We start from the raw sequence: 11,889 nt of genomic DNA, 5'->3' as shown, positions 1-11,889 counted from the left end.
GTTTCAGGATGCACCAAAGCTTTACCCCCCAGTCATGGTGGAGAACAGGAAGCCCATTCGTGTCTTGTCGCTATTTGACGGCATAGCAACAGGTTGGACAAGAAGATCCCCTTTCTCTAATTAAAGTCTCATTAAACAAGTCATCCTTTTACTGGACTTCCATTTCACAATATATACTATAATTAATAACTTTATATATTACTTTCCTAGTAGTTACTTTGTTGGCCATCAATAACTGCACATAGAATTTAATATAATAACACCATCATAGTCATTGTAAGAGTTTATCAGTCAATATGTAGTCTCGCTTTGCCAGACTTTCCTCTACAGCGCTGCGGGGGCGGGTCTTGCCAGTCCACAAAGTATTACGGGATGGAAAAAAGCGTGCTCTGCTTTATTGGCATTTCTTTATACCATAACAATCGTCATGGGTGGCGCTAAGCACCGGATAGAGCCACGGTGCCGCTGCAAAATAAACTTGGGAATGAACTTGTTTTGGTGGAATGTGCTGAACGTTGTTTTAGTTGTGCAATAGTTGTGCAATAGAAAACTCAGATTGGACCGATAGTCTAGCTAGCTGTCTGGATTTACCCTGCAGAGGTCTGAGGAGCGGTTAACCAGAGTCCTCAGAAATCCACCGGAGTTTAAAACACAAAGAAATTTTCACGGGAGGGATACCAGTGGAATTTCCGTTGGCACCGGAGCAAACCCGGAAGTGAAACGTTGTGGACATAGACTAGTCAATATGTGACTGATTTTAAAGCACTATATTTCTGAGAGGAGACAAATGCAGGTTGAGCATCTTTCAGATACTGTAGTGAGTAGAGTATTAAATAGAGGATATGTTCTGTCTGACCTTTGACCCCGTCTTGTGCAGGGCTTTTGGTGCTGAAAGAACTTGGCATCCAAGTGGATCGCTATGTAGCTTCCGAAGTGTGTGAAGACTCCATCACTGTGGGTATCGTCCGGCATCAGGGTCGCATCATGTATGTTGGGGATGTGAGGAATGTCACACGCAAACATGTGAGTTTGATTTTTTTGCTTAAATGTGGGAATTGAGCACATAATGAACGAGTAAATACAGTGATAACACACTGAGTGATAGTTAGCCATAACAGATGTGTTGCTAAGCACCCGGAGAAATCCTGCAAGAATTTAAATTCTTACATGCTCCTGTACCAAAACCGAAACACACATTCATCGAAAATAGAAAGAAAGAAAGAAAAACAGACAAAAATTGCCATTAGATCAGGTCTCTAACCTCGTACATCTAATTTTGATAATCATTATGTCAACATGTCATTAATACAAAAAGAGGTGGATTTTCTGTTTATGTCAACTTGTCATGACAAAGACATCCTCTAGTAATGTCATATTATTTAATGTCAAGTTGTCATTCCACAGACATCCCAAACTAATTTAATGTCAACTTGTCATGACCAAGACAACGTCTGGTAATGTCACTTTGATTAATGTCAACTTGTCATAATCAAGACAACCAAACAATGTCAAGTTGTTATGACAAAGACCAAATGCCCCCTAATGACAAAAGTCATAAACGTTTATAACTTGTTTAGAAGGTTTGTGACAGTTTATGAGTATGATGTCATAGTTATGACAGTGTCATGTCCCGATAATGTTGATACTGTTATTTTAAGTGTTACTAATTATGCTAATGAACAAACCTCACTTATGAACAAATGGCCTACGTCCTCATGAAGAGGTGACCCTCGTCATACTGAAATGAGTGATTAATGAAAGGTTTGTGCAGAGTGGTGTTTGGCAAACACCCGTTTAAGAAAACTTCACCAAAAAATGTTGAAGAGTTAAAGGTGCCTTGCCACACGCATTTCGTTAATTTGAGTAATGTCTAAAGTTCTACCATTGTAGAAAAAATGTTTTGGTTACCTTGTTTCAAGCCATTCTAGCGAGGTATAGAAATCCTTCAGGAAGTCTCAGCTCGATTTGTGCCAGTTCTCATTAATAATCAACGAGCTAAGCTGCTTGACTCTGAACTGCTTGACATTGGCTAACAGCTAGCCAATCAGAGAATAGCTATACGCTCCATTAGCCAGCGCAACTGGACAAGCTTATGAATATAAGCTTGGGCAACATGACGTCAGACTGACCAGCTGTTGTAATTGTCCTGATTTCTCCCCTCATTTCTTCTCAGTGGCCAGAGCTGACAGAGGAGGTAGCGGTTCATTTTCACATTCACCACATAAGACAAACACATATGAAAAAAACGTTGTGTGTGGCAGGGCACCTTTAAAGGATAAAAAGAAATGTTCTTGCCTTGAGACCTAAATGTTTACCAAACAACAGTGGGTCTCTCTCAATACTGGTAAACCAGAGAGAGCTGGACCCTAGAAATCCCAACCATCAAATATGTAATCGCTTTTCTGCATGACCAACAACGTTCCTTAACATGCCATACGTACAGTTTACTGACATCATGTTACGTGATTCCGTGGCCACTGAGATTCAATATTCCTTTAAGAGAAAAACAAAACACGTAGCTACCTTGCCTCATTACTAACCGCATTAACCTGGAACACAATACAGACCATTTTAAAGCATCCAATAGACACTACAAGTCAGACTGTTACCGTGGTTATTTTTTATATTAAAAATAGTATTTTTGCACAGCATACCTGAAAGCTGGAGGAGTTTATTGCTGGATCACTTTGTCTGATAACATGTCATTATCTAGACTACTGCACTCTGTCTTTTTATCTGTTTCTGACTCTGTATCTTATCTATGTACAGATACAGGAGTGGGGTCCCTTTGACCTAGTTATAGGTGGAAGCCCATGCAATGACCTCTCTATAGTCAATCCTGCAAGGAAAGGTCTTTATGGTACGTTTACTGTTCACGGTTAGGACTTTCTTTGTGATGTTGTTTTGGATCTTGTCAAACACCAACAAAGTTGTTAATCGTAATAGCAAATCCTTACAGTATCATCAGCATGTGCCTCTTACTGTACTTTAACACTGTTCAATGACTGTTTCTGTCCCACAGAGGGCACCGGCCGCCTGTTCTTTGAGTTTTACAGGCTGCTCCATGAGGCTCGACCGAAGAACGGGGAAAACCGGCCTTTCTTCTGGCTCTTTGAAAATGTGGTTGCCATGGGTGTCAGCGATAAAAGAGACATATCTCGCTTTTTAGAGGTCAGTTTTTCTCTGACAGGTGAACTTGTTAGCTAATCCTTCAGTTCATAATTTCTACCAACTAGTTAAAACTTAGATTGTAATGTAGACACAGTGATAAAAGGATTGAAGGCTTATGAATGCCCCCTTGTGGCACTAATTAATTATCTTCAGACACAGAGCATGAGAACGGAGAACACATTTGAATGTACCATGTTTAATGTCTTCCTAGACAGTGTCTTTTGCTCTCTACAGTGCATTTTGTCGTGTAAAAAGCAGATCAGCTATAGGTTTACAAGTGTAATCTACTTTGTGTTTGGCTATTGAAACCCTTTTTTAAATGGTGAGATGCTGTAATAAACTGCATTGAAGCTGACCTTTTTTGTAATAGATTTTAGTCAATCTAAACTATACAAGGATTTTCTTACAAATATTACTGTGCTATTAAATGGGAACTGTAATTCGCTGTACTATAATACACATCTTACCTTGGTCCCTGGTGTGTTTTCTTCTCTGCTTCACTTGGATTTCAGTGCAACCCAGTGATGATCGATGCCAAGGAAGTGTCTGCTGCCCACCGCGCCCGCTACTTCTGGGGGAACCTTCCTGGCATGAACAGGTTGGTGTCTGAATGGTGAGGGAAGCAGCAACCTGTGACGAACACAATGAAAAAAGTAATCCCTTTATACACGGGACATTTACAGAATTGTTGTGTTACATAGTACAACCTTTCAACAATTACCCAAGTTAAAGGGTAGCGACCATTTCTTTCAACCTAGACCTTATATTTCAATTTTTTTGTGTCTAAGTGACTGATGGGAACAACAATCTTTGACATTTGTCCAGTATTAAGCAAGATTGCTGCCGTCGGCAGTGTAAAAGGGCAATCCAGCTTGTGTTTACCTGTACTAAAGTGCTTGTTTTGCCACTAACAGGCTCAGATTAATATTCTTAGTGTCTGACAACATTAGGGAAAGGATCTCCTCAGAGATAGACCTTTAAAACCTCTTTGAGACCTTTCTGTTTACCCAGAAAAAGCTCTGAATTTGCTAGTGCTAAACCTACCAGAATCCATTTTAAAAAAGCAATACTTTGCGTGCATAAAGTCAGTGTACTTTCACATGTAAATCGGTAACTATGTGTTTATTTCAACCAAAACCAAAAGAGTAGTGATGGTTGGAATTAACTTCCATTGTAGCTTTGTTTTGCTGCTGCCGACTGCAGTGATCTTGCTTAATACTGGACTAATTTCCAAGATTGTTGTTCGAATCAGTCACTTAAGACACAAAAACGTAGGAAAATAGGGTCCAGGTTGAAAAAAAGGAAGTTACCCTTTAAGATAGTGACAATGCCAGTCACATATTAACATAATGAAGAAATTACAAAAAAATTGCATGACATGCCACCTGTCCAAAATCCTGAACCTCGTTTAAAATATTGAAACTAGTGTTACTGTTGTGTATACAAAATGAAGCATGATTCTGAAACTGGTTTTGGTGGTAGTTTTGGAGAAATTTGACATGGGCCCAAACTACCCACTTCTGTAACAATGCCTGAATCACTGCCATTTAATGCTGCAGAAACGTGCTTTTGTAACACCCAGTCTTGCAACTGCAACAGTACCCTCTACAGTACCACAAACAATGTCCCCAAGAATCTTCAGTATGCACAGAACTCTGCTGCCTGCCTACTTACCAGCACCCACTCATGTGACCACATCACCCCAGTCCTCCAGTGACATCTACTGGCTCCTGGTTAAACACAGGAAAAACTTCAAGATTCTGGTCCATACCTACAAAGCTCTCAACAACCTGACTCCCCCATACCTCTCCGATCTCCTCCACCAGCACACCTCCTTTTCTTTATTAAAGCAGCATAGGAGGAGAAAGAAACACAGACAAGGGAAAAATGTTGAAAAACCCTTGTTAGCGTAACATTAACTTCACTATGGGAATGGAGGACAAACTCAAATACCATGTCTCCACCCATCTACAGGACTAAGCCATCTTTTGATATTGTTGTACAGCCAAATGTAGGAATGGCAAGTTACAAGTAACTTAACTCCCTTGAGGCAATGCGTTGGAGGACAGGGACAGGTGCCAAACCAGCGACCACACAAAAGTCTGTGCTGCTGCTTCGGCTTGAGACAAAAGCCCTTATCAAACGTGTCGAACAGCCATTATATTTTCACCCGTGTTTATCCAGAGGTGGTGAAATGTAACTAAGTACATTTACTTAAACACAAATTAGAGGTACTTGAATATTTCCATTTGAATACTTCTACTACACTATATCTAAGAGTCTTATATTGTACTTTTCATTCCACTACATTTATCTGACAGCTTTAGTTACTTTTCAGATTACATTTTTTTAACACCTTTCTGTTGAGTGACAACCATGTATCTCCAGATTTGGGCATTTTCTGAATGTGGATATTTCTGATAAACTGAATGAAGTATTCCTTTATGGGCTAAGAAGATTCTACTACTTCTTGATCCAAATAAACTATGTGGTAACCCTCTTGGATCAGCTGGAAAAAAATCGTCACAAAGCTGAAAACAGAGCTGTTCTTTTGACACCGCGAAAAGTTGACATTTTAGAGATACATGTTTCTCGCCGGACAGCGACGCTATGATGCATTGCTGTACATTTAACCACCCAACATTCTATAAAGGAGTTACACATACACGTTAATGCAGCGGTCATACAAATCCAGAAACAGTATGGGTAAACCCCTTGACGGGGAACAACTTTATGCACACTGAGTACATTTTGCTGCTAATACAAACTTTTGCATAGTACGGTTTTCAATACAAGGCTTACTTGTAGTGGAGTATTTTCACAGTATACATGATGTTACTTCTTCCACAACAGCTTTATTCAGTATAACTAAGCAGAATACTCATTGAATGCGGCGCAGTTAAGTAACGTTAGCTAGCGTTAGCTAACGTTAAACGACAAAGTTAAACCGACCCAGCAGGTCTAATTCTCTAACTAACTAGGTTGAGCTAGCGTCACAATTTAGCAAAACCTATTATTCACAATTCAAGAACATTTTATTACTTACGAAAAGCTAAACTTGTTATGTTTTCACTCAGGGGTTGACCTCCAGCAGGGTAGCTAACAAGTTCTAACTCATAATTGAGTGACTAATGCGCAAATGTAACGCTACGTGATAAATCATCCCCTCGAATCTACGTTTACGCGATTGGCTGAAACCGAACGAGACGTGGTCACAACAAGCAGTTTGTAGGACTCTTCTTCACTGTCCATTATGGGCTCACCCAGTAGAGCGTGCGCCCCATGTAAGCCGAGTCATAGTCCAGCGGCCCGGGTTCGAATCCCAGCCGCGGCCCTTTGCTAAGTGTCGTCCATCCTCCTAAAACTAGGTGTCATTCCTCCTTTCTCTCACCTGTCTATCAAAAAAACAAAAATGATCTGAAACAAAACAAAGACAAGCCGTTTGTAAATGCTGGAATGTGTATAAATATAACATCCAAATATGTTTTATTGAAACGTGTTTAATACATATATTTGTGGATTTCTATTACATTTATTTAAAACATGAACTATTTGTGTGTGCATCAGTGATGAAATGTGGGCATTCTTTTTTTTTTAGATGTGGATTTAATATTTTTCAAATTTATGTGGAACGGTAAATATTTTGTGTGCGTTGAAAAACATTTTTGTGGACACTCATTTAAATATAAATCACAAAACGCATTTGTGAATCCTTCTGTGTGCATTCTTTATTTATCCCCGTCTCATCCCTTAAAAAGGCAGCCCAGCAAGTTGTGTGTAAATCTAATCAGGTGTATGTAAGTTTTAATATGGGAATCGTCTATTTTAGACACTTCAAAAGACAACCAACTCAATCTAATTAATACATTGTCCTCCCAGACTACAATCTGGGAGGACAGATTTCTTCATTTAAGTCCAAAGTAATAGGGTGAATCTTAATAAGTTTGGCTCCTGTTCTTTCTCTTTTTCAGGCCTTTGAGTGCTATGTACAATGACAGGGTGGACCTCCAGGACTGTTTAGAGCATGGCAGAACAGCTAAGGTACTTACTTAGTAATACTTTGTAAAACTTTGAAGGAACAAACATATTAAAACAGAAGTGCATGCATCTTAACATTCCTCTCATCCATTTGGAAGGGGCTTTTGTCCAAAGCGACCTACAATAACTGCATTAAGAAATCTGATGGCAGCAAGATAAATAATGTTTTCAATTTCATCTTATGCTTTCAAAACCGAGGAAACCAGTTTGTGACAGTCAGAACTGCAATTTTAGTTTAAAAAAAAACTACAGCAAAACACCAGTTCAAAGCAGGAGAAAGGGACTTTGCACATGGGCGCCTCCCAGTGGCAGCAAGAGGTAACAGTTTGAAAATCCATCAGTCAGGACTGAGAACTTAACCACACACTCATGCTCATCAATTGATATCAATTGCCTGATCCCAATGCAGTAACAAAAGAGGTAAAACCTCAGGTTTTTAAAGAAACAAAACAAAGGTAGTGCTAGTTAGACTCATGGAATAATATTCTTATATTCCATAACATCCTTTTTTTTTCCTGTCAGTTTGACAAGGTGAGGACCATCACCACCAGGTCTAATTCCATTAAGCAGGGAAAGGACCAGCACTTCCCTGTCTTCATGAACGAGAAGGAAGACATACTCTGGTGCACTGAGATGGAAAGGTATGTGACCGTCCTTCAGCATCCTTCAAACTACCTTTCACAGCTCTTCCAGCGATCAAAATCTCAAACTGATCTCCCTGTGTCTTCCCTCTATTCTGCTCTCTGCCTGCCCGCCCGCCTGTGTGTCTGTCTGTCGTCCTGGTTGTTTTGTGTCTGGCTGGTTTCCCTGTCAGGATCTTTGGCTTCCCAGTCCACTATACGGACGTGTCCAACATGAGCCGACTGGCAAGGCAAAGGCTCCTGGGCCGATCATGGAGCGTCCCGGTTATCCGCCACCTGTTTGCACCACTCAAAGATTACTTTGCCTGTGTTTGAGCAGCAAGAAAAGTCACTCGGAACCATTTAGGAAATACAACTCTGACTAGAAGTAAGAGCCTTGATCCTCAGATTATACTCTTGTATGATTTGCGAGCGAAACATTGACGTAGATTTCACATTATTTCTTGTGTTTGAATTGTAATTCTTATTCTATTTAATTTTGATATGTCATTTTACCTTTTAGCAGTGTTATCAAGTATTGTTGATTTGTTTGTGCAAGCTATACTTGAGACTATGCTTTCTTCTCAAGACACTGAGACAGAAAAGTGCTAAACCTGTATTTTTAAAAGAGACGGCAATGCGATGGGAAAGACCCGAAAGATAGGAAATGGTTTTGAGATATGTGAAATGTTTCTGCTGTGTGAGCATACTGTATATCGGAGCTGCGAGGTTCCCACGTGCAGTGTGGCCATGCCTCCAGCTACTGAGCCTCACAGAGATGTGAAGAGAAAGATGTTTTTTCTTTAGTGTCAGGAGAGCTGTCTCTAAAAAAAAATCCAAAACACCAGATCACATATACCTCTTTGTTTACAGTTTCTATACACAACTGAAGGTAATAAAGGTACTACTGTAATATGGTTACAATACCATGGTGCTCCAAGATGATGAGAAACATCATCGCCCATGTGGCACTACAACCTTAGACAATACGGAGCTCTTTAACCTGTTGCTGGAAAAAACAACAACTTGTGTTGGATGTTAAGGAAAAAAGAACAATTCTGTTCTGTGACTGTAGACTGCAAAATGGAGCCTCGTCTCTTTTCTGCATTTTACGGCTTTTATACAGTTTGTACTGGTGCTCATTTACTCTCTCAGCCTTGCCACACTCAGGCTCACTGCCTGGATCTGCACAAACAGAAAGTGAAGCTAGCCACATGGGCAATGGTGTTTTCTGTCATCCAAAAAAACAACAACTTACGTCTGTGAAACTATTTATTTCTAGTTTCATCCTGACCAATGACGTTACTGTACAACTGTTAGTAAGCGTGGGGAGGGAGGGTGACCAGGCCGGGTAACTCTCCTCATCAACTTCCACCTCTCTAAACTGAAAAACTGTCAGGTGCAAATCCTCAAACAATATGGTGCGGCTTCACAAAGTTCTTCTACCTTTTTATAGCAATTTTGTGCTGTTTTATCAACATTATAAAGCACTTTTATATGTATACTTTCTTTTTTTCCCTTGATATTTTAAAAAGAAATATGGGTTCTTGTGAAATCTTTTGTTGTTTTGTTTTATGATGTGAACTGATCTACCCTCGTATAATACGTTTTGTATACAGTAGGGCTGTGCCAACAGAAGTGAAAGAGTGGATATTGATATGTGAAACCCATGTTAGTTGACTCTAGTCTACAGTAGAGGGATTGACATTTGTTCCCCCCTTCCTCCATCCTCCATATTGTTCCCTGTTTTAAAGCAGTGACACAGTATGTTTCTAGCCAGATTCAAAGAATGTCTATTTCTGTTAAGATTGTAAAATGTAACACAGAGTTAGGGACCTATGTCAAGCGCTTGTATAATATGTTGTCCCTTGTGAAGGACAGTTGACCCTTTTGCCATTTCCCTGATTAATCATAGTCGTCATGTGGACAAATTTAAGTGCTGATCCAAATTTGGATTACATTCACAAACTAAATACTCTTGATTGTAAGCTCTGAGATAAATATGGAGGATTTAGGCTGCAGTTCGTCAAAACAAAAAACTGACACAGTGTTTGACGAAGATGTCGGCACTCAAAGACAAAAGAGGGTAATAAAGACAAATGTTATCGCTTATCTATATCATATTTAAGATTCAAAATTTTAAATTTAATTCTTAATTTAATTAATTTCTTAAGTGACCTTATTGCCATCATTTTTGTCCATGCACACTAGACTCAATATGAGCTATCGTGCTGTGTGATATTTTAACCCCCCCTCCCCCTCCTCCTATAATACATAACAACCCCTCCCGTTTGTACATTTTGTACATAGTTGTTTTCCGGTTGCTGATTTTACTTTGTTTTCATCTTTTGTTTTTATTACGTATGAGATGTACAAATATAATTCTTTGCTAATATATATCATCAAATTAGGAAACAAATCTTAGGTTAAAAATCAAGTGACAAATTTGATTCAAAACTTGCTTTGAGCGTTAGATGTAGGGAGACTCAAAGTCGACTACTTTATCGTACTGATTTATTTGTGTCAAGTGAATCCAGATTGAAAGTAGCGGGATTTTAACAGGGCCTATGGACAGCTTTACGATGAAGAACGGTCTCAACTTCACTGCACAGCCCTACCTGGTGGTGTCTTTTGCTTCTGTTTCCTTTTGTAAGACATTACAAAGAGGGATTGTTGGTGTTTTCTGATGGTGCTAAACATTTTATCTGAACAAGAAAAATATATTTGATTGGAAAAGAAATAACGTCTTGACAATGACTGTTTTTAAGTTCCTTGTAGTAACGGAAAAGAACTATTATTTCACTCATATAAATATATTAACAAAGGCATTTTAACTTTGTACTTGAAAAAATAAGGATAACAAATAATGAAAGGTTTCCTATATTGTTTTAGACTAGAGATTGCTGTAGTTGGTGCTTATCTGTGGGAAAATCGTGTGAGAAAAAAAAAGAAAAAAAAAACAGTAATAACTTTTACTGTACTATAATGTATGCTTAATACACATTGCTTCTTAATTCTACATTCCATGCCGTAATATTCTCCTTGTCTGTTTTCAAACTGTTGTTTTGAATTAAGGTTTGTTTTTTATCGGAAACAACACTTGAGTTTTACTGTTCAAGGCAGGTCAATAATTCTATATTCGGTGATATTGTTGACACTGTGTGACTTTCTTTCTGTCATAACTGTTGATGGCCTATACGCGTTTCCTCAAGACCAGTTCGTACAGCAGATGTAGCAGTCATTCTCCACTTCGACCGCCCCTTCCCCATACTTAAGTTTAGTGTCCAGAGAGAAGATAGAGTATGTACTTGTGCTGGAGAACACTTGAATAAATGTATTGTTTTTGTGCAAACATCTGCCACCTTTTGTCCTTTTTTAACCATATTTAATTAAATGCACCTGACCCTTTGAATTAAAGCCCCCAAAAATGTGGTTTCCAATCTCAAACATTTCTCTGTAATATCAAATATCCATTATTAAATGTCTTACAATCAAAGTTTTGGGGGATAGAAAATAACCAAGAAATGTCATTAGATTTTGATTCAGATGTTGCTAAATTTTGATTGGTGTACAGAAATATGTGACATTATCAAGCAAGTAAGAAGAGCGCAGGAAAAAATTAATTGATAAAATAATTTTCAGACATTTAGAAGATAATTGTGGGTCATTTAAGACCCGTGATTCATAAAGAAGCTGAGAGAAAAAGGTTTTTAGGGTCTTTAATTGTACAATCAGTCAATTAACGGCAAAACAGTGTGCTACAGTCTCAGGTGCTTTGAATTAATTATCACATGTTAAAGCTAAACTAATAGTCATTATGCCATGTTAGTAGTAAAATCCCAGGTGGGGATAATACATTTAATCCGTATATGGGAAGCATTAAGGCACTGGAAGGGATTACTTCAAAAACTGAATTCAGCAGTTCAGAAGTTCAGAGTATGACAGCATTGCACCACAACAACTGAAGATCTAGTTGACCAAGAATACTGATTTTTTTGATTTTATATAACATGTGTCCCTTTTCCCAGAGAAGAATGTATGTAGGCCTGTGTAAATAACG

General features: G+C 38.8%; 1 protein-coding gene and 1 long non-coding RNA gene across 9 annotated transcripts in view; one reads left to right on the top strand and one right to left on the bottom strand.

Annotated features, from left to right (window-relative positions):
• The window catches only part of LOC117935879, a 34,965-nt gene extending 28,427 nt beyond the window's left edge, over positions 1-6,538 (bottom strand). Inside the window, exons 1-2 of the long non-coding RNA XR_004654837.1 lie at positions 6,218-6,538; positions 3,639-3,801 (exon numbers count right to left, since the gene is read on the bottom strand). This is a non-coding gene — a long non-coding RNA (uncharacterized LOC117935879). The remainder of the gene's footprint in view (positions 1-3,638; positions 3,802-6,217) is intronic.
• The window catches only part of dnmt3ab (DNA (cytosine-5-)-methyltransferase 3 alpha b), a 45,983-nt gene extending 34,802 nt beyond the window's left edge, over positions 1-11,181 (top strand). For 4 of the 8 annotated variants that reach the window (XM_034858464.1, XM_034858462.1, XM_034858466.1 and 1 more), the window contains 8 exons: positions 8-92; positions 878-1,023; positions 2,770-2,860; positions 3,023-3,171; positions 3,684-3,784; positions 7,143-7,212; positions 7,732-7,850; positions 8,024-11,181. In XM_034858464.1, the coding sequence (XP_034714355.1) occupies positions 8-92; positions 878-1,023; positions 2,770-2,860; positions 3,023-3,171; positions 3,684-3,784; positions 7,143-7,212; positions 7,732-7,850; positions 8,024-8,165 (903 nt within the window). In that variant the 3' untranslated portion in view covers positions 8,166-11,181. The remainder of the gene's footprint in view (positions 1-7; positions 93-877; positions 1,024-2,769; positions 2,861-3,022; positions 3,172-3,683; positions 3,785-7,142; positions 7,213-7,731; positions 7,851-8,023) is intronic. The other 4 variants (XM_034858465.1, XM_034858461.1, XM_034858458.1 and 1 more) reach the window with 2 other exon arrangements.
• The last annotated feature ends 708 nt before the right edge of the window (positions 11,182-11,889 follow it).

The sequence above is a fragment of the Etheostoma cragini genome, chromosome 20, assembly GCF_013103735.1.
Source record: "Etheostoma cragini isolate CJK2018 chromosome 20, CSU_Ecrag_1.0, whole genome shotgun sequence".
NCBI lineage: Eukaryota > Metazoa > Chordata > Actinopteri > Perciformes > Percidae > Etheostoma > Etheostoma cragini.
The sequence above is the reverse complement of the archived record's forward strand: the minus strand, read 5'-3'. Positions and strand labels throughout refer to the sequence as shown.